At 42.5% G+C, this 23,010-nt stretch overlaps 1 protein-coding gene across 1 annotated transcript; it reads right to left on the reverse strand.

Moving 5' to 3' along the window:
* Positions 1 to 10,574: 10,574 nt before the first annotated feature.
* LOC139400241 (tyrosine-protein phosphatase non-receptor type substrate 1-like) lies at positions 10,575 to 22,570 on the reverse strand (the record flags this gene model as incomplete). Its single annotated transcript, XM_071145223.1, has 3 exons — positions 22,297 to 22,570; positions 11,205 to 11,513; positions 10,575 to 10,685 (listed from the first exon to the last, which is right to left on the reverse strand). Coding segments are annotated over exons 1-3 (694 nt in total), but the record flags the coding sequence as incomplete, so codon positions are not given.
* Between the last annotated feature and the right edge of the window lie 440 nt (positions 22,571 to 23,010).

Raw genomic sequence — 23,010 nt, forward strand, 5'->3', positions numbered from 1 at the left:
ACCATACAGTGGGGCAAAAAAGTATTTAGTCACAATTGGTGGCTGACTAAATACTTTTTTGCCCCACTGTATGGTAGTGCACATATGAAGTGCCTATGTTGAGCGTAAAAGTGATCATTTGAAACAGGTTCTAGATGTTAGATTGAGTTATTTGGCTACTTTAGTTGTGAAGGATTTAAACCATAGATTGCCTTAGAAATCAAAATATACAGTATATGGGCTGCATGATGCGACTATAGGCTATTGATGATTTGAGAAGTCGCAAAAAAAGCTTATGCTCTGTTCCTTGCCTTAGGCTGCACAGCTGTTCTCTCTTCAAGAGATCATATCTCGTCTTTACTAATATGTCAAATTAGTTTAGATTTAGAATAGCCCATTATTAAATGGTCTGGAACAGATGCAAGAGAAAAAAGGTATGTCATCCATATGGACTTGAATACAGAATGGAGGCCACTTTCCCGCCCATGCTTTTCACTCATGTCAGGTAGGCTACTCTGGTTATTTCGCTAAGCGACAGGTCATATTTTGCCCAAACTCTGTAGGCTATTCCATGGTCTCTCAAACCTATTCCTGCAGCTACCCATTGCTTAATTAGGGAATCCAAGTGAAATCTGTTTGGGAACATCGCTAGTAACAGCGAAACACATTTAATTAAACTGTTAACTGTCTCTCGCTGGAGAAAGAAATTAAGGAGAGAGGGGAGGGGATGGAAATGCACAGTGGTGAGATATTCTGTTGCTAAAGTTAACTGTCAGCCTATTAATCATGAAAATATTTAGAAAAATGCCTCATTACTAGGCTATTCAAAATCAAATACAAATGCACAATAATTATAGGCCTGTGTATGCCTACGCTCTAAAATGCATATGGATCTTTTGCATTAATCATCACCTTAGAAAGCACTGTCCATTTTGTTGTGTTAGTCCTTGTGGATGTTGTTTCAAAGCCTACTTTTTCCACTCCGTTTCAACCTGTTGTTGAACTTCTTACTTCAAATGTATCAATCACAGTGAGGTCAGTTTTAAAAGCACATAGTGTTTTGATGATAAGTGTTTGACGTGATTTTCAATTTCATTTGCATAGATATCAGAGTGCTTAGAGGGACAATAGAGCCCAGAGTACCAGTCTATTAGTGACCTGATAATCATTAACGAGTTGAGTACTGCTAAAACATGTTCAGAGTGCATAAGAGGAGATGACTGTAACTCTACCGTCATGTACAATTTTACGGCGGTCATGACTCTTACAATTTTACGGCGTTAATATGGTGTACTGCAACAGGATAGAGTGAGCGGTCAGTTATACACAATAGCGAACCAATCTTTAATTAAAGTGACGCTGAGCCTCGAACCCAATGAGCCATGGCTTCCCTTAGAGGAAAAGACAAAGAACAACTTGCAGATGCAAATGAAAGCAACACACAGATAAAGGATATCCAGGAAAGCATAGCTAAAATGCTGTCAATGCTCACCAAAACAAACAAATTGTTACAATCTGTTGTTAAAAAACACGATTTGCTCGAAAAGAAAGTAGTCTATTGTGTCAGATATGCATATACAGGGTGGGCATGTGGACGAACAAGATAACAAAAATTGGCCTTCTGGAAACAAAAGGTACAAACAAACAAACTTTAGAAGATGAACTGATCAAGACAAAATAATATGAAAATATTGTACATACCTGAAGGCGAAGAAACAGAGAATGGAGTACACAAGCACCGATGAAGCCCAGAAAAGGCTGCAGGAAACCTTGCAAGTTGAGAGAGAGCCTAGTGCCCTGAGGAGAGGTAAAACTGGAAAAAAAACTGATAAGAACACTAGGCTGCATACAGTGATGCCCAAAACCAGCTTATCGTTAATTGAGACCATATTCCTTCCCTCTCCCCCTAATACAATCTAAACTATATTGTCCCCAAGTAACTGTTCTTCTCTAGGATGTAACGATAGAATTAGCCAATGCCAATGAGATATACACAGACACTGAAAATACAGTATAAAATAGGAAATATAGCATGTAAGTCATCCATTGTCAATAATTGATTGATGTACAGTTGAAGTCAGAAGTTTACATACACATAGGTTAGAGTCATTAAAACTCGTGTTTCAACCACTCCACAAATTTCTTGTTAACAAACTATAGTTTTGGCAAGTCGGTTAGGACATCTACAGACAGATTATTTCACTTTGTATTCACTATCACAATTCCAGTGGGTCAGAAGTTTACATACACTAAGTTGACTGTGCCTTTAAACAGCTTGGAAAATTCCAGAAAAAGATGTCATGGCTTTAGAAACTTCTGATAAGCTAAATGACATCCTTTGAGTCAATTGGAGGTGTACCTGTAGATGTATTTCAAGGCCTACCTTCAAACTTGCTTGACATCATGGGAAAATCAAAAGAAACCAGCCAAGACCTCAGAAAAATAATTGTAGACCTCCACAAGTCTGGTTCATCCTTGGGAGCAATTTCCAAATGCCTGAAGGCACCACGTTCATCGGTACAAACAATAGTACGCAAGAATAAACACCATGGGACCACGCAGCCGTCATACTGCTCAGGAAGGAGACACGTTCTGTCTCCTAGAAATGAACGTACTTTGGTGCGAAAAGTGCAAATCCATGCCAGAACAACAGCAAAGGACCTTGTGAAGATGCTGGAGGAAAAGGTACAAAAGTATCTATATCCACAGTAAAATGAGTCCTATATCAATATAACCTGAAAGGCCGCTCAGCAAGGAAGAAGCCACGGCTCCAAAACCGGCATAAAAAAGCCAGACTACGGTTTGCAACTGCTCATGGGGACAAAGATCGTACTTTTTGGAGAAATGTCCTCTGGTCTGATGAAACAAAAATAGAACTGTTTGGCCATAATGACCATTGTTATGTTTGGAGGAAAAAGGGGGGATGCTTGCAAGCCGAAGAACACCATCCCAACCGTGAAGCACGGGAGTGGCAGCATCATGTTGTGGGGGTGCTTTGCTGCAGGAGGGACTGGTGCACTTCTCAAAATAGATGGCATCATGAGGTAGGAACATTATGTGGATATATTGAAAGGTCTCAAGACATCAGTCAGGAAGTTAAAGCTTGGTCGCAAATTGTTCTTCCAAATGGCCAATGACCCCAAGCATACTTCCAAAGTTGTGGCAAAATGGCTAAAGGACAACAAAGTCAAGGTTTTGGAGTGGCCATCACAAAGCCCTGATCTCAATCCTATAGAAATTGTTTGGGCAGAACTGAAAAAGCGTGAAAAAGCAAGGATGCCTACAAATCGGACTCAATTATACCAGCTCTGCCAGGAGGAATGGGCCAAAATTCACCCAATGTAAGGGAGTGTGTAACTGGCGGCAGGGAAGTCAGGCGCAGGACAGCAAAACAGGGTAATCAACGGAGCAGTTTTATTCAGAAAACCACCGGAATCCAGAAAAACAAACAAATGGGTACTAAACCCGTCGCGCACCAGAGAAAACGTGCACTTACAATAAACAATCCCACACAAAGACATGGGGGGAACAGAGGGTTAAATATACAACAAGTAATTGAGGGAATTGAGACCAGGTGTGAGGAAAAACAAGACAAAACACATGAAAAATGAAAAGTGGATCGATGATGGCTAGAAGACCGGCGACGCCAACCGCCGCCCGAACAAGGAGGACCAGACTTCGGCGGAAGTCGTGACACCCAACTTATTGTGGGAAGCTTGTGGAAGGCTACCCAAAACATTTGACGCAAGTTAAATTTAAAGGCAATGCTTCCAAATAGTAATTGAGTGTATGTAATCTTCTGACCCACTGGGAATGTGATGAAAAATAAATGCTGAAATAAAAAAAAATCTCTAGTATTAATCTGACATTTCACATTCTTAAAATAAAGTGGTGATCCTAACTGACCTAAAACAGGGAATTTTTACTTGGATTATATGTCAGGATTTATGAAAAACGGAGTTTAAATGTATTTGGCAAAGGTGTACAGTGCCTTGCGAAAGTATTCGGCCCCTTGAACTTTGTGACCTTTTGCCACATTTCAGGCTTCAAACATAAATATATAAAACTGTATTTTTTTTGCGAAGAATCAACAACAAGTGGGACACAATCATGAAGTGGAACGACATTTATTGGATATTTCAAACTTTTTTAACAAATCAAAAACTGAAAAATTGGGCGTGCAAAATTATTCAGCCCCTTTCAGTGCAGCAAACTCTCTCCAGAAGTTCAGTGAGGATCTCTGAATGATCCAATGTTGACCTAAATGACTAATGATGATAAATACAATCCACCTGTGTGTAATCAAGTCTCCGTATAAATGCACCTGCACTGTGATAGTCTCAGAGGTCCGTTAAAAGCGCAGAGAGCATCATGAAGAACAAGGAACACACCAGGCAGGTCCGAGATACTGTTGTGAAGAAGTTTAAAGCAGGATTTGGATACAAAAAGTATTACGTATTAGTATGTAAACGTACTTTTAATCCATCGGTCTGCATATTTCAAGACGTGGCACAGTGGCGTGTAGTGAGATACCCGATGGGTTGGACGATCCTCTTCTCATAACTTATCTTTAAAAAAGCGTATACTAAAGATTTGGAAATCAATAAATCTGCCATCATTAACACAATGGAAAAATACAATTATTTATTATTTAAATATTGAAAGTGTGTAGGCTACTTAGAGAAACAAAAAATGGTGCAGTTTCAGGCCATGTGGCGGAAAATGATGCGGGCGCTGGAGATGGGCTGTGTGTTAGTGGGTCTGAGCAGGTTTGATGTAGTTGATGTTGTCATTTGTATGTGTATGTATTGTACTGTTTATAAAAGATCAAATCAAATCGTAATTTTTACATTTTTATTGTGTAATTTCGAACTTTATCCGTAGCGTTATATTCCATTTTGTTGCGACTTGAGCAATAGCTCTCCCTTATTCTACAGGTAACTGCCAAAATAAAGGAAAAGCATATTGAAAGCATGGGGCGCTTGTACACATTAAGAATCTATACACGTCTAGAATCTATGCCAAGGCGCATTGATGCTGTTCTAGCAGCTCATTTTGGGTTAACGCCTATTAAGACACTTTATGTTGGTGTTTCCTTTATTTTGGCAGTTACCTGTAGTAGCAGGCTACACGGAGAATGGAACAGCTGTATTGAGGAAATGGCTCTAGTTGCACAAAAGGGAATATGACATTGCGGATAAAGTTCGGAATGACACAATTTCATGTGTACAACTACAGACCTGCATCACTATGATGAGAGCTTTGCTTTTTCTAAAAGGACGTATTTGTTCATGTTTTTAAGGGCACCCATACTACACAATTAGGATGAGAAGTTGATTTGCAGTTTGGGGTAAGCTTCTCAAAATCAAGTGAAGTCACCAAAACAATGTGTCTGAACCTTTCTATAACATGCCATTTACATCCAAAATAGAGATTTCATTGTAAAACGTATCCTTCAAGGTCAACAGCATTATGAACTACCCAGCACCAGGACATGTTAGCTAAAAATCTGGTTGCCTCTGGCAGGAAGCTGAAACTTGGCCGCAAGTATATCTTTTAGCAAGACAATAACCCCAAGCACACATCCAAATCCACAAAGAAATGCCATAATTGACCACAAAATAAACATTTTTCAATGGCCATCTCTGCCTCTGGACTTAAAGCCCATTGTGGTTTGAATTGGAGAGGGCAGCCCATAAGTACAGAAAAAATATATCAAGGATCTGGAAATATTCTGTATGGAGGAATGGTCTAAGACCCCTCCCAAGTGTTCTCCAATCTCATAAAACATTTTAGAGAAAGGCTCAATGCTGTTAACCTCGCAAGGTGAGGTATTGAAAACAGGGGTGCCAATAATTTCCATTGAACATGCTTTTTAGTCCAGGACTAGTCTTAATCTGTTTCCGGGAAACCGGCTCTATATGTAGCACCAGTCCATCTCAAATGACAGAAGTTTTGAACTTCAGTTTGCTATTTATGGCCTGTAGGCCTCATTGACCAGAGCTCATACAACTCGTTTTTGAGTTGCATAATGTATGGATTATTTTGACTATAACAAATACTCAGATTAAACACATTGTGCTATTTATCACAGACTACTTTGTGTCAAAGTTAAACGAGGACATTTGTTTCGAAATAGTGGCAGGATTTTATGTAATCAACCCGGGATATGGCGTATCTCGTTGGCTCTGGGGTCATCCAGATAACATTTCAGCCGACCTCTCCTCTCAGGTGGGGATGAAGACCAGGACAAATTCCCATTTTTGACCGGAATGTAACAAAAACCTCAACAGGGCCCTCTTTCTCATCACTAAATTGTTTCACATCGGATGTCTCTTGGTCTGGATCATAGTCTTTGTCGTCATCAACTACTGACACTTCCTCCTCTAATGCATCTTCACTGTCAGTTTCCTGGCCTCTCTCTTCCTCACCAGTGTCGTGATCAAAGATATGATCAAGAGCCTCACATACAGTATATCATTTGGTCATTGTGCTGCCACAGAATTAATTGTTTGCAAGGCCTCAAAAAAGCTTTATATACCAGAGCTGCGAGAAAAGTTCTATATATTACTGAAACAATGTTGTGATTGTTTGTGAGAATGTCAACAGGTGTGGTTCTAATGGGGGAAAGATTACAGTTGAAGTCAGAAGTTTACATACACCTAAGCCAAATAGATTTAAACTCAGTTTCCCAATTCCTGACATTTAATCCTAATAAAAATTCCCTGTCTTTGGTCAGGTAGGATCACCACTTTATTTTAATAATGTGAAATGTCAGAATAATAGTAGAGAGAATGATTTATTTCAGCTTTTATTTCTTTCATCACATTCCCAGTGGGTCAGAAGATTACATACACTCATTTAGTATTTGGTAGCATTGCCGTTAAATTGTTTAACTTGGCGCAAACGTTTCAGGTAGCCTTCCACAACCTTCCCACAAGAAGCTGGGTGAATTTTGGCCCATTCTTCCTGACAGAGCTGGTGTAACTGAGTCAGGTTAGTAAGCCTCTTTGCTTGCACACGCTTTTTCAGTTCTGCCCACAAATGTTTTATAGGATTGAGGTCAGGGCTTTGTGATGGCCATTCCAATACCTAAGGTTGTCCTTAAGCCATTTTGCCACAACTTTGGAAGTATGCTTGGGGTCATTGTGAAATTGGAAGATCCATTTGCAACCAAGCTTTAACTGATGTCTTGAGATGTTGCTTCAATATATCCACATAATGTTCCTTCCTCATGAAGCCATCTATTTTGCAAAGTGCACCAGTCCCTCCTGCAGCAAAACACCCCAACAACATGATTCTTCCTTGCTGAGTGGCCTTTCAGGTTATGTCGATATAGGACTCGTTTTACTGTGGATACAGATACTTTTGTACCCGTTTCCTCCAGCATCTTCCCAAGGTAATTTGCTGTTGTTCTGGGATTGATTTGCACTTTCGTACCAAAGTACGTTCATCTCTAGGAGACAGAACTCATCTCCTTCTTGAGCGGTATGACGGCTGCATGGTCCCATGGTGTTTATACTTGCGTACTATTGTTTGAACAGATGAACATAGTACCTTCAGGCGTTTGGAAATTGCTCCCAAGGATAAACCAGACATGTACATTTTTTTCTGAAGTCTTTGCTGATTTCTTTTGATTTTCCCATGATGTCAAACAAAGAGGCACCGAGTTTGAAGGTAGGCCTTGAAATACATCCACAGGTACACTTCCAATTGACTCAAAGGATGTCAATTAGCCTATCAGAAGCTTCTAAATCCATAACATTGTTTTCTGGAATTTTCCAAGCTGTTTAAAGGCACAGTCAACTTAGTGTATCTAACCTTCTGACCCACTGGAATTGTGATACAGTGAATTATAAGTGAAATAATGTGTGTAAACATTATTTGTGGAGAAATTACTTGTGTCATGCACAAAGTAGATGCCCTAACCGACTTGCCAAAACTATAGTTTGTTAACAAGAAATTTGTGGAACGGTTGAAAAACGAGTTTTAGTGACTCCAACCGAAGTGTATGTAAACTTCCAACTTCAACTGTGTATTGGCAACCCCAAGAAGGGGAGTGAGGTGTGTGTGTGCGTGCGTTCAAACACATATGCATGTGGGGGTCTGGGAGAGGAAGTGTGTCCATCTGATGAATGGGAATGTGTCTGAACTAAATTTTATGCCCAAATTGTAGTCTCACCCATTCATTTCTAATGACCGGTCATTTTTGACCGGGACCACCAGAGGTGTACAAAAGTTAAATAAAACACACAAAATGTAATGAATGTACTTATTTTCCACCATAATTTGCAAATAAATTCATAAAAAATCCTACAATGTGATTTTCTGTATCTTGGTTGAAGTTTATCTATGATGAAAATTACAGGCCTCTCATCTTAAGTGGGAGAACTTTCATAATTGGTGGCTGACTAAATACTTTTTTGCCCCACTGTAGCAAGTAAAACACTGGAATGGTAGATTTGCAGTGGATGAATATGCAAAGTAGGGGTGCAAAGTAGCAAAATAAATAAAGACAGTAGGGGGAGAGGTAGTTGTTTGGGCAAAATTATAGATTGGCTATGTACAGGTGCAGTAATCTGTGAGCTGCTCTGACAGCTGGTGCTTAAAGCTAGTGAGGGAGATATGGGTTTCCAGTTGCAGAGATTTTTGTAGGTCGTTCCAGTCATTGGCAGCAGAGAACTGGAAGGAGAGGCGGGCAAAGGAAGAATAGGTTTTGGGGGTGACCAGAGAGATATACCTGCTGGAGCGCGTGCTACAGCCTCCAGTATTTATGCTGCAGTAGTAGTTTATGTGTCGGGGGGCTAGGGTCAGTTTGTTATATCTGGAGTTCTTCTCCTGTCCTATTCGGTGTCCTGTGTGAATCTAGGTGTGCGTTCTCTAATTCTCTCCTTCTCTCTTTCTCTCTCTCGGAGGACCTGAGCCCTAGGACCATGCCCCAGGACTACCTGACATGATGACTCCTTGCTGTCCCCAGTCCACCTGGCTGTGCTGCTGCTCCAGTTTCAACTGTTCTGCCTTAATATTATTTGACCATGCTGGTCATTTATGAACATTTGAACATCTTGGCCATGTTCTGTTATAATCTCCACCCGGCACAGCCAGAAGAGGACTGGCCATCCCACATATGCTCTCTCTAATTCTCTCTTTCTTTCTCTCTCTCGGAGGACCTGAGCCCTAGGACCATGCCCCAGGAATACCTGACATGATGACTCCTTGCTGTCCCCAGTCCACCTGACTGTGCTGCTGCTCCAGTTTCAACTGTTCTGCCTTATTATTATTATTATTCGACCATGCTGGTCATTTATGAACATTTGAACATCTTGACCATGTTTTGTTATAATCTCCACCCGGCACAGCCAGAAGAGGACTGGCCACCCCACATAGCCTGGTTCCTCTCTAGGTTTCTTCCTAGGTTTTGGCCTTTCTAGGGAGTTTTTCCTAGCCACCGTGCTTCTACACCTGCATTGCTTGCTGTTTGGGGTTTTAGGCTGGGTTTCTGTACAGCACTTTGAGATATCAGCTGATGTACGAAGGGCTATATAAATAAATTTGATTTGATTTGATTTGATTTACAGGTGGGTGCTGCTATGGTGACCAGCGAGCTGAGATAAGGGGGGACTTTACCTAGCAGGGTCTTGTAGATGACCTGGAGCCAGTGGGTTTGGCGACGAGTATGAAGCGAGGGCCAGCCAATGAGAGCGTACAGGTCGCAGTGATGGGTAGTATATGGGGCTTTGGTGACAGAACGGATGGCACTGTGATAGACTGCATCCAATTTATTGAGTAGGGTATTGGAGGCTATTTTGTAAATGACATCGCCGAAGTCGAGGATCGGTAGGATGGTCAGTTTTACAAGGGTATGTTTGGCAGTATGAGTGAAGGATGCTTTGTTGCGAAATAGGAAGCCAATTCTAGATTTAACTTTGGATTGGAGATGTTTGATGTGAGTCTGGAAGGAGAGTTTAGAGGTGGATCAGAGACTCACCAGCAGCAAGAGCGACATCATTGATGTACACAGAGAAGAGAGTTGGTCCAAGAATTGAACCGTGATGCTCCAGATACTCTTCAAGTTTAAAGAAGGCCAGTTTTATTGCTTCTTTAATCAGGACAACAGTTTTCAGCTGTGCTAACATATTTGCAAAAGGGTTTTCTAATTATCAATTAGCCTTTTAAAATTATAAACTTAGATTAGCTAACACAGCGTGCCATTATAACACAGGAGTAATGGTTGCTGATAATGGGCCTCTGTAGATATTCCATTTCCAGCTTCAATAGTCATTTACAACAATAACATGTTATTTCTGATCAATTTGATGTTATTTTAATGGACAAAAAAATGTGCATTTCTTTAAAAAACAAGAATTTCTAACTGACAACAAACTTTTGAACGGCGGTATATGTTGCACCAACCAATCTATATACTGTGTATACTACTTTCATTAAGATAGCATTAGCAGGTATTACAGTACACAGTGCATGAACACATCATTGATTATATACTGTATTTATATTCAGATACATATGGAAATATATGAATATTTAAATATGATGTACATTATTAATAAAGTGAAATAATATTCTGTTTCACTCACCATCCCGCCTTCTCCAGGAGAAGCCAAAGCAGAGCAGAAAGACCAGCACCAGAGAGATGCACATCAGAGCCACAGATGCCTTGGCAGACTTGGTCAGCGCAGTTTGTGTCTCTGGGAGAGGAGATACACAAGGGAGGAGGGTAGAATATGTTTGAATATGTTTGAGGCCAGGCCATGAATAGAATATATACTTTACTGTCCTTTTGGTAAGGACATACATTTGTTCTCTGCCTTTTCCCCAACCTCAGACAGACACACACACACACACACACACACACGTTGAGAGGCACAGGGTCAACCGTCTTACAGCGCCCCTGGATGGAGAGCTAGTTTTGGGGTTAAGTGCCTAGCTCAAGGGAACAACAGCATTGTTAGTAATGATTTACACCAGAAGCCCTCCAGTGGCCAGTTCAGTCCACGCTTTTTCATCAAGTAATCCTTTTGGTTACTGGTCCATCTCTCTAACCTCTTACCACCCTCTGCTGTTTCTAAGAGCGGGTTATGGTGGAAACCCAGCTAAGAATTTGATCAAACCCAATGTTGGGATTTCTTGAATATGTGAACATTCTCTCTGTCCCCTTCCCCTCTTCTCTCTCTTTCTCCCTATCCCCTCCCCCCTCTCTTTCTTACCTATGATGGGGTCGATGTCGGCCAGGGCTGCGGAGGTGACCACAGGTTCAGTGACGCTGGGCAGATGGACGACACACTCCACCTCCCCGGCTAGCTCCCTCTGCTCGGGGCTCAGGGTGTAGTAGCGCCTGGTTCTGAAGGTGCCGTCCGGGCCCGACTCGCTCAGCAGAGGTGCGGGGAGCTCAGTGCCATTCTGTAGCCAGGAAACGGAGACATCCTCTGGATAGAAGCCCTCGATGTCGCAGGAGAGGGTGAGTGGGGAGTCGCGGGAGGGCAAGGGCATTGCGGAGAGGGTGACAGTCGGGAGGTCTGGGGAGGAAAGAGTAATTATACACTACCGTTCAAAAGTTTGGGGTCACTTAGAAATGTTTTTAAAATTACATCAAATTGATCAGAAATACAGTGTAGACATTGTTAATGTTGTAAATGACTATTGAAGCTGGAAAGGGAAGATTTTTCTATGGAATATCTACATAGGCGTACAGAGGCCCATTATTAGCAACCATCACTCCTGTGTTCCAATGGCACGCTTTGTTAGCTCATCCAAGTTGATCATTTTAAAAGGCTAATTGATCATTAGAAAACCCTTTTGCAATTATGTTAGCACAGCTGAAAACGGTTGTCCTGATTAAAGAAGCAATAAAACTGGCCTTCTTTAGACTAGTTGAGTATCTGGAGCATCAGCATTTCTGGGTTTGATTACAGGCTCAAAGGGCCAAAAACAAATAACTTTCTTCTGAAACTTGTCAGTCTATTCTTGTTCTGAGAAATGAAGACTATTCGTGGTGAGAAATTGCCAAGAAACTGAAGATCTTGTAATAGTCTTCATTTCTAGTAGCCAGGTGTAACCCATTTTATAAGAGATTCTCCAAAATTGAAATATTCCAAGCATTTATATATATATATATATATATATATATATATATACACACACACACTCCAGTCATACTTTATCAAAAGCCTTTTTAAAGTCAGCTATGGCCTGGTCTGGCCTGGTTTCCCATATTTTTCATAGTGTTCTATTGTTTCCAGTACTTGTCTTATATTGTCTACACTGTATAACATCAGACAATAGCTTTTTAATTCTATGCATTTTCCTATAATTTTTGCACCACAACGCTGAAGATTTTTAATGGACTGGATCTTTATATTTACCACTTGGATTGTGTTTCAGTAATAATGAATGTGTCTAATGATGTACCATTTTTATAGGAGCGGTTAAAACATGCTAATAACGGCCCCCTGAGTATATCAAAAGGTTTGGTATACTTCCACTGGTATGCCATCCAGCCCTAGTTTTCCCGGACTTAAAGGCATTAATTGCGTCAAGAAGTTCTTCCTCTGTAATTTGGCCTTCACATCAGTCTTTCTGTACAGCTGTCAATTTTACATTATTAATAGAAAGGAAATCCATACAATTAGCTTCGGTTCGTGGAGATGGAGACAAATGTAAACATATGCTTAAAGTACTTCCTCTTTCAAAATATTGTTTGGTGAATCATGGGTGACTCCGTCATTTGTAACAACTTTCAGAAAATTATTTTTGGAAGCATGTCTATGTTAAAGATAAAACAATTATTTGGTGCATTTTCCCCCATATTTCATCCAGTTTGCTTTATTTTTATAATATATTACACTTGATCCTTCTTGAATAAGTTCTTCCATTTCTTTTTGCTTTTCCTCTAACTTATTCTGAGCCTCTATGGTACAGTTTTGATTGCTATCTGTACTGTTTGTTCTTCCCTTTCCTTTGTTAACATGGACTCTTGACCTAAATTACTTTTGAGATGAGTACTGAATTGCATGGCCTCCAAAGGCACATTTAAAAGTGTCCCATACATTAAGGGGATCTGTGTACATATATTATGTCGGAAAAAGTCAGTTACAAATTGAAAAATTATTATATTCTCAAAGCGTGGATCATCATTATTTGGACCGTATAGGTTAATGAGCCATATCTGTTTATGGTCCAATAACATATTTGAAATTATCCATCTAAACTACCGGTTATACTATTTTCTACATTGTAGAATAGTGAAGACATCAAAACTATGAAATAACACATGTGGAATCACGTAGTAACCATAAGAAGTGTTAAACAAATCAAAATATATTTTATATTGGAGATTCTTCAAATAGCCACCCTTTGCCTTTTGATGACAGTTTTGCACTCCCTGGGTCGTTTCATGAGTTATTGGCGTTCAAACAGGCAGCAATCTGGCCGGTATTTTATTTTTAAAAAATTTAAATTTCACCTTTATTTAACCAGGTAGGCTAGTTGAGAACAAGTTCTCATTTGCAACTGCGACCTGGCCAAGATAAAGCATAGCAGTGTGAACAGACAACAACACAGAGTTACACATGGAGTAAACAATAAACAAGTCAATAACATAGTAGAAAAAAATAATCTATATACATTGTGCATGAGGTAGCACCGTGATAAAGTCTCACTACACTGGAAGTTAATAGGAATATGATTTTTAGATTGTGAAAACATCTATCATACATGTCAGATTTCAATACTGGTCGATGTCATAACTCGGGAGGGTATCTTCTCTCGAATGAGCCATTGATCATACTTCTGCGATATTCTTACCTTGAAAAATGTGTAATTTAACAGAGGGTCTGCCTCTTTAGTCCAGAGTGCATTGCATGGTGCCGTTGACAGAGATATTATAGAAACGAGATAGGAATCAAATCAATTAATGTAAAACACCACACCCAACAGACCAATCACGTTCACGTTGTCATGCCCCTTCACGTGGTTTCTAAGCTAATCATCGCGCAGTACCTTCTCAAAGTCAGTGGAAATGTATAGAAAAGTTCTTATTTTCCTCGAATGTATGTAACGCCATGATTCCAGAGCTATACGATAATACAGAGAGCAAGTTCATTATCTCACATCTCGGGAAAAGATTTGCAAATTTGTACTTCGTGCAGATTCTGGGTTTTTGAACTAGCACGAAATTAAACTCAAATTCATACCATGAAGGAGAGTGCTCCTTGTCACAGAATCTTCCAGAATGCAATACACGGCCCATTGACGTAGCATGGGCAACATTTCCCATCTCCTCAAAAGTGTATCTGTCGTTGCGAATGTCAGACTCCTGTCTGTGAGGCATATCAATCTGCAGGTTGGACATGGTGAGATTGTAGACTCCAAAATCTGATAATGCAGTTTGTTTAGGCGATTTTACAGCTAACTAGTTACGCTACTGCCTCTGATCTGGAGGACAAACTAAACACAAATGCTTCATTTGTAAATTGTGTCTGAGTGTTGGAGTGTGCCCCTGGCTATCGTCAATAAAAAAATAATCATGCTGTCTGGTTCGCTTAATATAAGGAATTTGAAATGGTTTATACTTTTACTTTGGATACTTAAGTATATTTAAAACCAAATAATTTTAGACTTTTACTCAAGTAATATTTTACTGGGTGACTTTTACTTGAGTCATTTTCTATTAAGGTATCTTTACTTTTACTCAAGTATGACAATTGAGTACTTTTTCGACCACTGTTGCTACCTAGCTTGCCAGCCAGAACATAGAGAGAGTATTGCATTGTGGATTAAGTAGGCGACTTGACCTGCAACAGATTTCCACAACGATTTTCCATGTTGCTACCAACCTCGTTAGAACGCCAAAATTAAACATTTGTTCACAAAATATATTGTTCTCACCTATTAGTGTTATTTAACATGGCAAATTAAAGGAATTAGTGGATTTTAATAAACTGCATGCTTTCCCGACAAGTTGTAATGGGAGAACCACACAACATGTCATCGCATGACTCCAAGTTTACATTGATATGATGGTTTCACACCCTGATCTGTTTCAACTGTCTTTGTGCTTGTCTCCACCCCCTTCCAGATGTCGCCAATCTTCCCCATTATCCCCAGTGTATTTATACCTGTGTTCTCTGTTTGTTTGTTGCCAGTTCGTTTTGTTTCGGGAAACCTACTAGTAGTATTCCCCTTGCACCTGTTTTGTAGTTTATCCCAGTTTTGACCATTCTGCCTACTCTGAGTCTGCCTGCAGTTCTGTACTTTGCCACACCACACTGGATTATAGACCCCTGCCTGCTCTGACTATGAGAGTGCCTGCAGTTCTGGACCATTTGCACCCTATCTGGATTACCGACCTCTGCCTGCCCTTGACCTTGTAATACACTTTTATTACTTTAACACTGTCTGCATTCGGGTCTTACCTTAAACGTGATAGTACGAACTGGCCATGACTGACCCAGCAAACTCGGACCAGCTCCGCAACCGCATCTCCTCCCAAGGAGCCACCATTGGAAGGTATGAGGAGGTGCATCGGGGTATTATGAAAGGCTTCCAGACCTTGGCCGAACGCCATGACCAAGCATTAAACATATTGCTGGAGCAATTCTGCATGTTGTCTGTTAGGCAACCTACCACGACGGTAACCTCCCAGCCCCTCAATAACCTGGCTGTAAGCAGCACTGCCTCCAAGGTCACCCCGGTTTCCAAAGAACCCCTCTTACCTCTCCCCAGAATGCTTCGATGGAGAGTCGAGCCTGCCGGGCGTTTCTCGCTCAGTGTTCCCTCATCATTGTGCTGCAGCCCTCCTCCTTCACCTTGGGCCGCTCTAAGATAGCATAGCTCATTACACTGATGTCCAGGAGGACTCACGCCTGTGCTACAGCAGTACAACAGTCGGCCGTATGCTTCAGTCTGGAGTCTGGAGTCTGGAGTTCGTGGCAGAGGTGAAAGTTTTTGATGCTCCATTGTCCAGGAGAGAGGCTGCCCAGAAGTTACATCAGCTTCGGCAAGACTCCCGCAATGTGGCAGACTATGCGGTGGATTTCTGCACATTTGCAGAAATCCCGGAAGTGCTGTTTGACATGTACCTGCACGGAGTATCGTAGGAAGTAAAGGATGAGCTTGCAAACCGGGAACTACTGATGGCTCTCGACTCGCTCATTGCCTTGACCATTCGTTTCGATGGGCGGCCACGGGAAGGAGAGGAGATTTCACCCGCCCATCCAAGGATTCCACCTCGCCTCCAAGGCATCCCGGAAGTCTCTGTTGCCGAGAGAACCCGAGGCTACCTGAGTTCCCCGAGAGTCCTCGAAGGCTGCCTAGTTGCCTATTCAACTAGGCAGCTGTCACGCCCTGGCCTTAGTATTCTGTGTTTTCTTTATATTTGTGGTTAGGCCAGTGTGTGACATGGGTGATTATGTGTTTGTCTTGTCTAGGGGTTTTGTAGATTGATGGGGTTGTGTTCAGTGTAGTATTCTAGGTAAGTCTATGGTTGCCTAGAGTGGTTCTCAATCAGAGGCAGGTGTTTATCGTTGTCTCTGATTGGGAACCATATTTAGGCAGCCATATTCTTTGGGTATTTGGTGGGTGATGGTTCCTGTCTCTGTGTTTTGCACCAGTTAGGACTGTTTCGGTTTTTCCACGTTTTCTTATTTTGTATATGTATATTGTTCACGTTATCATCTTTATTAAAGATGTTCAACCATAACCACGCTGCATTTTGGTCCTCCTCTCCTTCCCAGGAAGAAAACCGTAACAGCAGCGCTAGGCTGTCTCCAGCAGGACTACTGGTCATTTCGTCTCCACCTGTCCACTAAAACACTTGGCTCACTGGTAGGAGCGAGAAATCTGGTGGGCCATACGGAGAACTTATCCTCTCCCCTTATTCGCACCCCTTTTCATGCAATTTTGCTATGAGGGAATCAATCAATCAGTCAATCTCTCAAGGTACTCATTAACTCTGTGGCTGAGAGATATATGGACGCTACCTTGGCTTCTAAGCTGGACATCTCTACAGCCCCTCTCCATTCCCATGGACGTTAGAGCACTGGACGGCCGCTCTGTAGGCCGAGTCACCCACAATACCACCCCCATCAACCTACGTGTGTCAGGGAACCACAGCGAGATGATCCAATTCCGGCTTATTAATTTCTTATGGCTGCAGGGGCAGTATTGAGAAGCTTGGATGAAAAGGTGCCCAGAGTAAACGGCCAGCTCCTCAGTCTCAGTTGCTAATATATGCATATTATTATTAGTATTGGATAGAAAAAACTCTAAAGTTTCCAAAACTGTCAAAATATTGGCTGTGAGTATAACAGAACTGATTATGCAGGCGAAACCCCGAGGAAAATCAAACCAGGAAGTGGCTTCTATTTTGAAAACTCCATGTTCCATAGCTTGCCTTTGCTCCATTTAAAGGGATATCAACGAGATTCCTTTTCCTTTCGCTTCCTCAAGGTGTCAACAGTCTTCAGACATAGTTTCAGGCTTTTATTTTGAAAAATGAGCCAGAAAGATAACATCGCGTCAGGTGTTCGCATGAGTTTTGCTTGCGCAACAGAGTTTGGGCAGCCATTGCCTTTCCTCTCCAACTGAAAAATACAGTTGCGGTTGATATATTATCGATTATATATTTTAAAAACAACCTGAGGATTGATTATAAAAAACGTTTGACATGTTTCTGTGGATATTACGGAAACAATTTGGAATTTGTCTGCGTTGTCGTGACCGCTCTTTCCTGTGGATTTCTGAACATAACGCGCCAAACAAAAGGAGGCATTTTGGATATAAAAATAATCTTTATGGAACAAAAGGAACATTTATTGTGTAACTGGGAGTCTCGTGAGTGAAAACATCTAAGATCAAAGGTAAATGATTAATTTGATTGCTTTTCTGATTTTCGTGACCAAGCTACTTGATTGTAAGTGTACATAATGTTTTGTCGAGTGATCGGTGAACTTGCACAAACGCTTGTATTGCTTTCGCTGTAAAGCATAATTTCAAAATCTGACCTGACAGGTGGATTAACAAAAGGCTAAACTGTGTTTTCCTATATTGCACTTGTGATTTCATGAATATAAATATTTGTTGTAATATTGTTTGAATGTGGCGCTATGCAATTCAGCGGTTGTTGATGACAATTATCCCGTTAATGGTATTGCAGCCAGAACAAGTTACATTTCCTCAGGTTCCCGTGGTATTGGGATTCTCTTGGCTCCAGCGACACAATCCCTGCATTGACTGGTCTGTTGGTGCCATCATGGGCTGGGGCCCATTGCCTGAAGTCAGCACAACCTGCCCCAGGACGTCTTCCTGGGGGCTCGGAAGTTGCCATTCCTGAGTGTACCAGGACCTCCGGGAGGTCTTCAGTAAGGCCCAGGCTACTTCGCTTATGCCGCACTGACCCTATGACTGCGGGATAGACCTTCTCCCAGGCACCACTCCGCCCCAGGGACTACTGTACTCTGTCAGGTCCGGAGACCAAGGTTATGGCAATCTACATTGAGGACTCCCTAGCTGCAGTGTTCCTCCGTCCTTCTGCCTTCCCCTGCCGACGCAGTGTTCTTCTTTGTGGAGAAGGACTAAACCCTGTGCCCATGCATCAACTACCAAGGTCTCAACAAAACGATGAAGAACCGCTACCCCCTAACCCTTATCTCCTCGGACTTCGAGTCGCTCCAGTGTTCTCCAAGCTGGACCTACGGAATGCCTACCACCTGGTGCGGGAAGGGAAGGGGACAAGTGGAAAACTGCCTTCAACGCTGTCACTACGAGTATCTGGTAATACCATTTGGCCTTACCAACGCCTCTGCTCTGTTCCAGGCTCTTGTTAATGATGCTATCCGGGACATGTTGAACCGGTTAGTCTTTGTCTACCTTGATGACATCCTTGTGTTCTCCTGCTTCGCCAAAGAACACTTCTGACAGGTTCTCCAACACCTCCTGGAGAAAGCAGGGAAGTGCGAATTCTAGTGCTCCACCATCCCCTTTCTGGGTTACATCATCGTTGCATGGAGTGTACAGATGGTTCCTGGATCGGTGGTGGATTGGCCCCAGCCTACCATCCAGGGTGCAACTGCAATGTTTCCTGGGATTCGCCATCTTTTATCCGGGGTACAGCACCCTGGCTTCCCGCCTGTCTGCACTCACCTCTCCCAAGGTTCCGTTCACTTGGTCCCCAGCTGCTAACCGTGCATTCCGGGATCTCAAACACCGCTTCACCACAGCTCCCATCTTGGTTCATCCTGACCTGCCAGTCCATGGTTGAGGCCGATTGTTTCGGGTGACGGCTGTCCTGTCCGGCCTGGATCTCAAGTTGCATTCCTACGTCTTCTCCCACCGCCTCAATGCCAAAGAGAGGAACTAGAGAGGAACCAGGGGGGGGGGGGGGGGGGGCAGATGTTCGTTCCTGATGCGGTCCGCTCCTTGGTCCTGAAGGCTTGCCTGCCTCCTGGGCTCCTGGTGGACCATGGCCTTTATGCAACAATACTTTTGGTGGCCTACCATGGTTCCTGGCATCTCCGTGTTCATCGCCGCATGTACGATCTGTCCACAGACCATGACTCTTCGGCAAGCTCTGCTTCAACCTCTGCCTGTCCCTCACCGTCCCACACATTGTGATGGGTCCCCCCCGTTCGATGGCAACACCGCCATCCTGACCATAGTGGATCGGTTTTCCAAAGCCGCCCGCATTCCTCTGCCAGGACGTCTTCCAGATCCATGGACATGGTCTCTGACAGTGGTCCTCAGTTCTCGTCCCGGTTCTGGAAGGTGGTCTGTACACTCATTGGGTCATCGGCCAGCCTGTCTTCCGGGTTTCACTCCCAGTCCAACGGCCAGTCGGCCCGAGCCAACCAAGACCCGGAGACGACTCTACGACCACCTGGAGCCAGCAACTAGTGTTGAATATGCCCACAACACCCTTCCTTGCTCTGCCACGGGTCTATCGCCCTTTGAGTGTTCCCTGGGGTATCAGCCCCTGCTCTTCCCTGAGCAGGAGGAAGATGTCAGCATACCTTCGGGCCAGATGTTTGTCCTCTGCTGTCATACCTGGACGAGAGCCTGGTTGGACCTTCTCAAAACCACCTCCAGATATTGATGACAAGCGGATTGACCCCGGTGCCCCGGTATCGTCAGGGGCAGAAGGTATGGTTGTCCACTCGGGATCTGCCCCTCCTGGTGGAATCCTGCAAACCCCCCCCCCCCGGTTTATTGACCCTTCCACATCTCCAAGATCATTAACCCCTCTGCTGTTCGTCTTCTGTTGCCTCGTACCCTCCATATACATCTCACTTTTCATGTTTCCAGAATGTCTCACAGCCCTTTGTCTCCTGTTTCCAGACCCATCCCTCTCCCCCGTCTCATCGACTGCCAACCGGTGTACAGGGTGAGGTCTCCTGAAGATTCGACCTCAGGGCAGGGGGTTCCAGTACCTAGTTGACTGGGAGGGTCATGGCCCAGAGGAGAGGTGCTGGGTCCCCGCTAGGGACATCCTGGACCCAAGCCTTACTTTATTTCCAATGCCCACTCAACCAGGTAGGTGCCCAGGGAGGAGGCCAGGTGGCACCCTTGGGGGAGGAGGTACTGTCACACCCTGATCTGTTTCACCTGTCTTTGTGCTTGTCTCCACACTCCAAGTGTCGCCAATCTTCCCCATTACCCCCAGTGTATTTAGACCCGTTCTGTTTGCCTGTCTGCCGTTCTGTACCTTGCCACACCACACTGGATTATTCACCCCTGCCTGCTCTGACCCTGAGACTGCCTGCCATTCTGAACCTTTTGCACCCTATCTGGATTACTGACCTCTGCCTGCCCTTGACCTGTCGTTTTGCCTGCCCCTCTACTAGCAATATTATATCAATATTTGGTTATAAGTGTTTCCACCTAAATGTTTTCTCACATAATTAATTTTACAGACACAAGAATATCTAACCTTGTGTAGTGTATTTTGTTTCTTAACATTTGGAAAGTTTACCGAAATGTTTTCTGTTTCCATTTGATCTGATATTTACTTAAGTCACAAAGGTTGGCTGGAAACCTGGTTAGTAGCTAGGTTTCCATCTAATTGGCAACATTTTTATGCGACTATTCAAGTAAGCATAAAGAAAATATGTACATTTTCCCACCAGTGGTGTTTCCATCAAACTGACTTGTTGCAGATAAAAATCAGTGTGGTGATAGTGCACACAATTCACTTAAGTTTTCAAGTACCGACTAAAATCTAATGTTCATTGTGTTTCCAGTGCCTTTTCAACTCTACCGATTAGTTTTGTCAAACTGTTGCGTTAAATATCAAATGGCCCTACTCTGGTCTTGGCACTTGCGCTCTAGGCAACAGCTCTCAGATACAGTGCTTGTAGGATGTGTGGTTAGGCTAGTCTACATAATGGGATTATGAATAAGTGGGAATGGTGTTTTAATTTGTCAAAACTGCAGTCAAGTATTTATTTTGTCAGCAGAATAAGACCCTTGATATTTATCAGAAAGCAGCATCAAGCTCATACCATGCACTTTCACCACCCTGTGAAATTCATCACGTATTTTATCTGTAGCCTAATTTAAATTGCACGGTTTCCGAAATTGTAGTGGGTGGACCACAAACCATGTCATCTCGTGACTTACTTCAATATGGTTATATCAATATTTGCGCATAAAGGCATTTTCACAAATTTCTCGCATGATTAACTTTACTGGCACAAAAAGATCCCACCATGTCTAACGAACAAATGATCTGTCGGCATTTATAAAATTGCACAGAAATGTTCTGTTCCCATCATAGCTGTCATACATTTTTTATATATGGTATGACTTTACTCACAAACTGCGGATGGAAATGGATAGTGAGAATTCTAAATTACAAATTGTTAATGTTCAATGAACTTCTACAATCTAGAGGCGAAAGAAATGCACACCTACAGTATTCAAGCGAGGTGCTGGCTAGCGGAGTGGAACACTTAAAAAATAAAGGAGAGCCGCACACTCTAGGAGCTCAGATGCAACAATATTTAAGTCCAACTTTTCGACAGACAAGTTGTCTTCATCAGGGTATAATGACAAACACTGAAGGATAACTCATTTATATAGTGTCAAAAGACACACACAGGTGTCTGTGTTCATGGCCGGGTGTGGCCTGATATCATTGGTTAATTCTCATGTATTAAAATAGCATACAAAAACATCCTTTATTTTTCAATGAACTTCTATACCATATAAAAAAATCTGAAAATGGTCTCTTGACATGTATCATGTTGATAACCATGTATTGTATTAATCAAATGATAGTAATTAATTGAAAAAGTTGACACTTACAGACGAAGCTGAGTTGAAACTCTAAGCTCAGCAGTTTGTCCAGGGCTGCGTGAGTGACCACACAGCCATAGATCACATTCTGGTCGTCCACCAAAGGGATAAATTTCAAGATGTTGACCGCCCAGTAGGTCCCTTCTGGGGTGCGGTCGACTGCTGTGACCGCTTGCTCTAGCTGGACCACCTCCCCAGCTCTGGTCCAGGAGAAGTAGATGAGTGGAGGGCTAAAACCCTCTGCAATACAGTGAAGCTCACTCTTCACATCCAGTACCACCATCGTGGAGGGAATGGAGAGAGTGGGTGGAACTAAGAAATGAGAGAGATTCATTTATTTGTTTCATGGTGAAGCATTCAGATTCACATGACCAGTTGTGTCCAATGTTTTTTTACTTAACTTCCTGTTGCCCTTACTTGTCTGAGAGAACTGGATACATGAATGTCATATGAGGGAACAACTACAAATTAGAAACTACTTCATGGCATCCTTTCCTTTCTCCCTTTAGTGAATGTTATTGGATTGGTGAACGCTGTGAAGAGGACCTCATGTTTGTACCTATCCAAACATGTTAGATCATTCAATACATCACGGAAGTGTGGAAGAGAGGTATTTGAGCAGGGCCTTAGACCTAATTTAAAACTGAAAGGACTACGAAAGACTTACCTTTGATGTCCAATGTAACATTGCTGGAGTATAGCTCGGAGACGTTGTATCTGACT

Source organism: Oncorhynchus clarkii, unplaced genomic scaffold (assembly GCF_045791955.1).
Source record: "Oncorhynchus clarkii lewisi isolate Uvic-CL-2024 unplaced genomic scaffold, UVic_Ocla_1.0 unplaced_contig_9138_pilon_pilon, whole genome shotgun sequence".
Classification (NCBI taxonomy): Eukaryota; Metazoa; Chordata; class Actinopteri; order Salmoniformes; family Salmonidae; genus Oncorhynchus; species Oncorhynchus clarkii.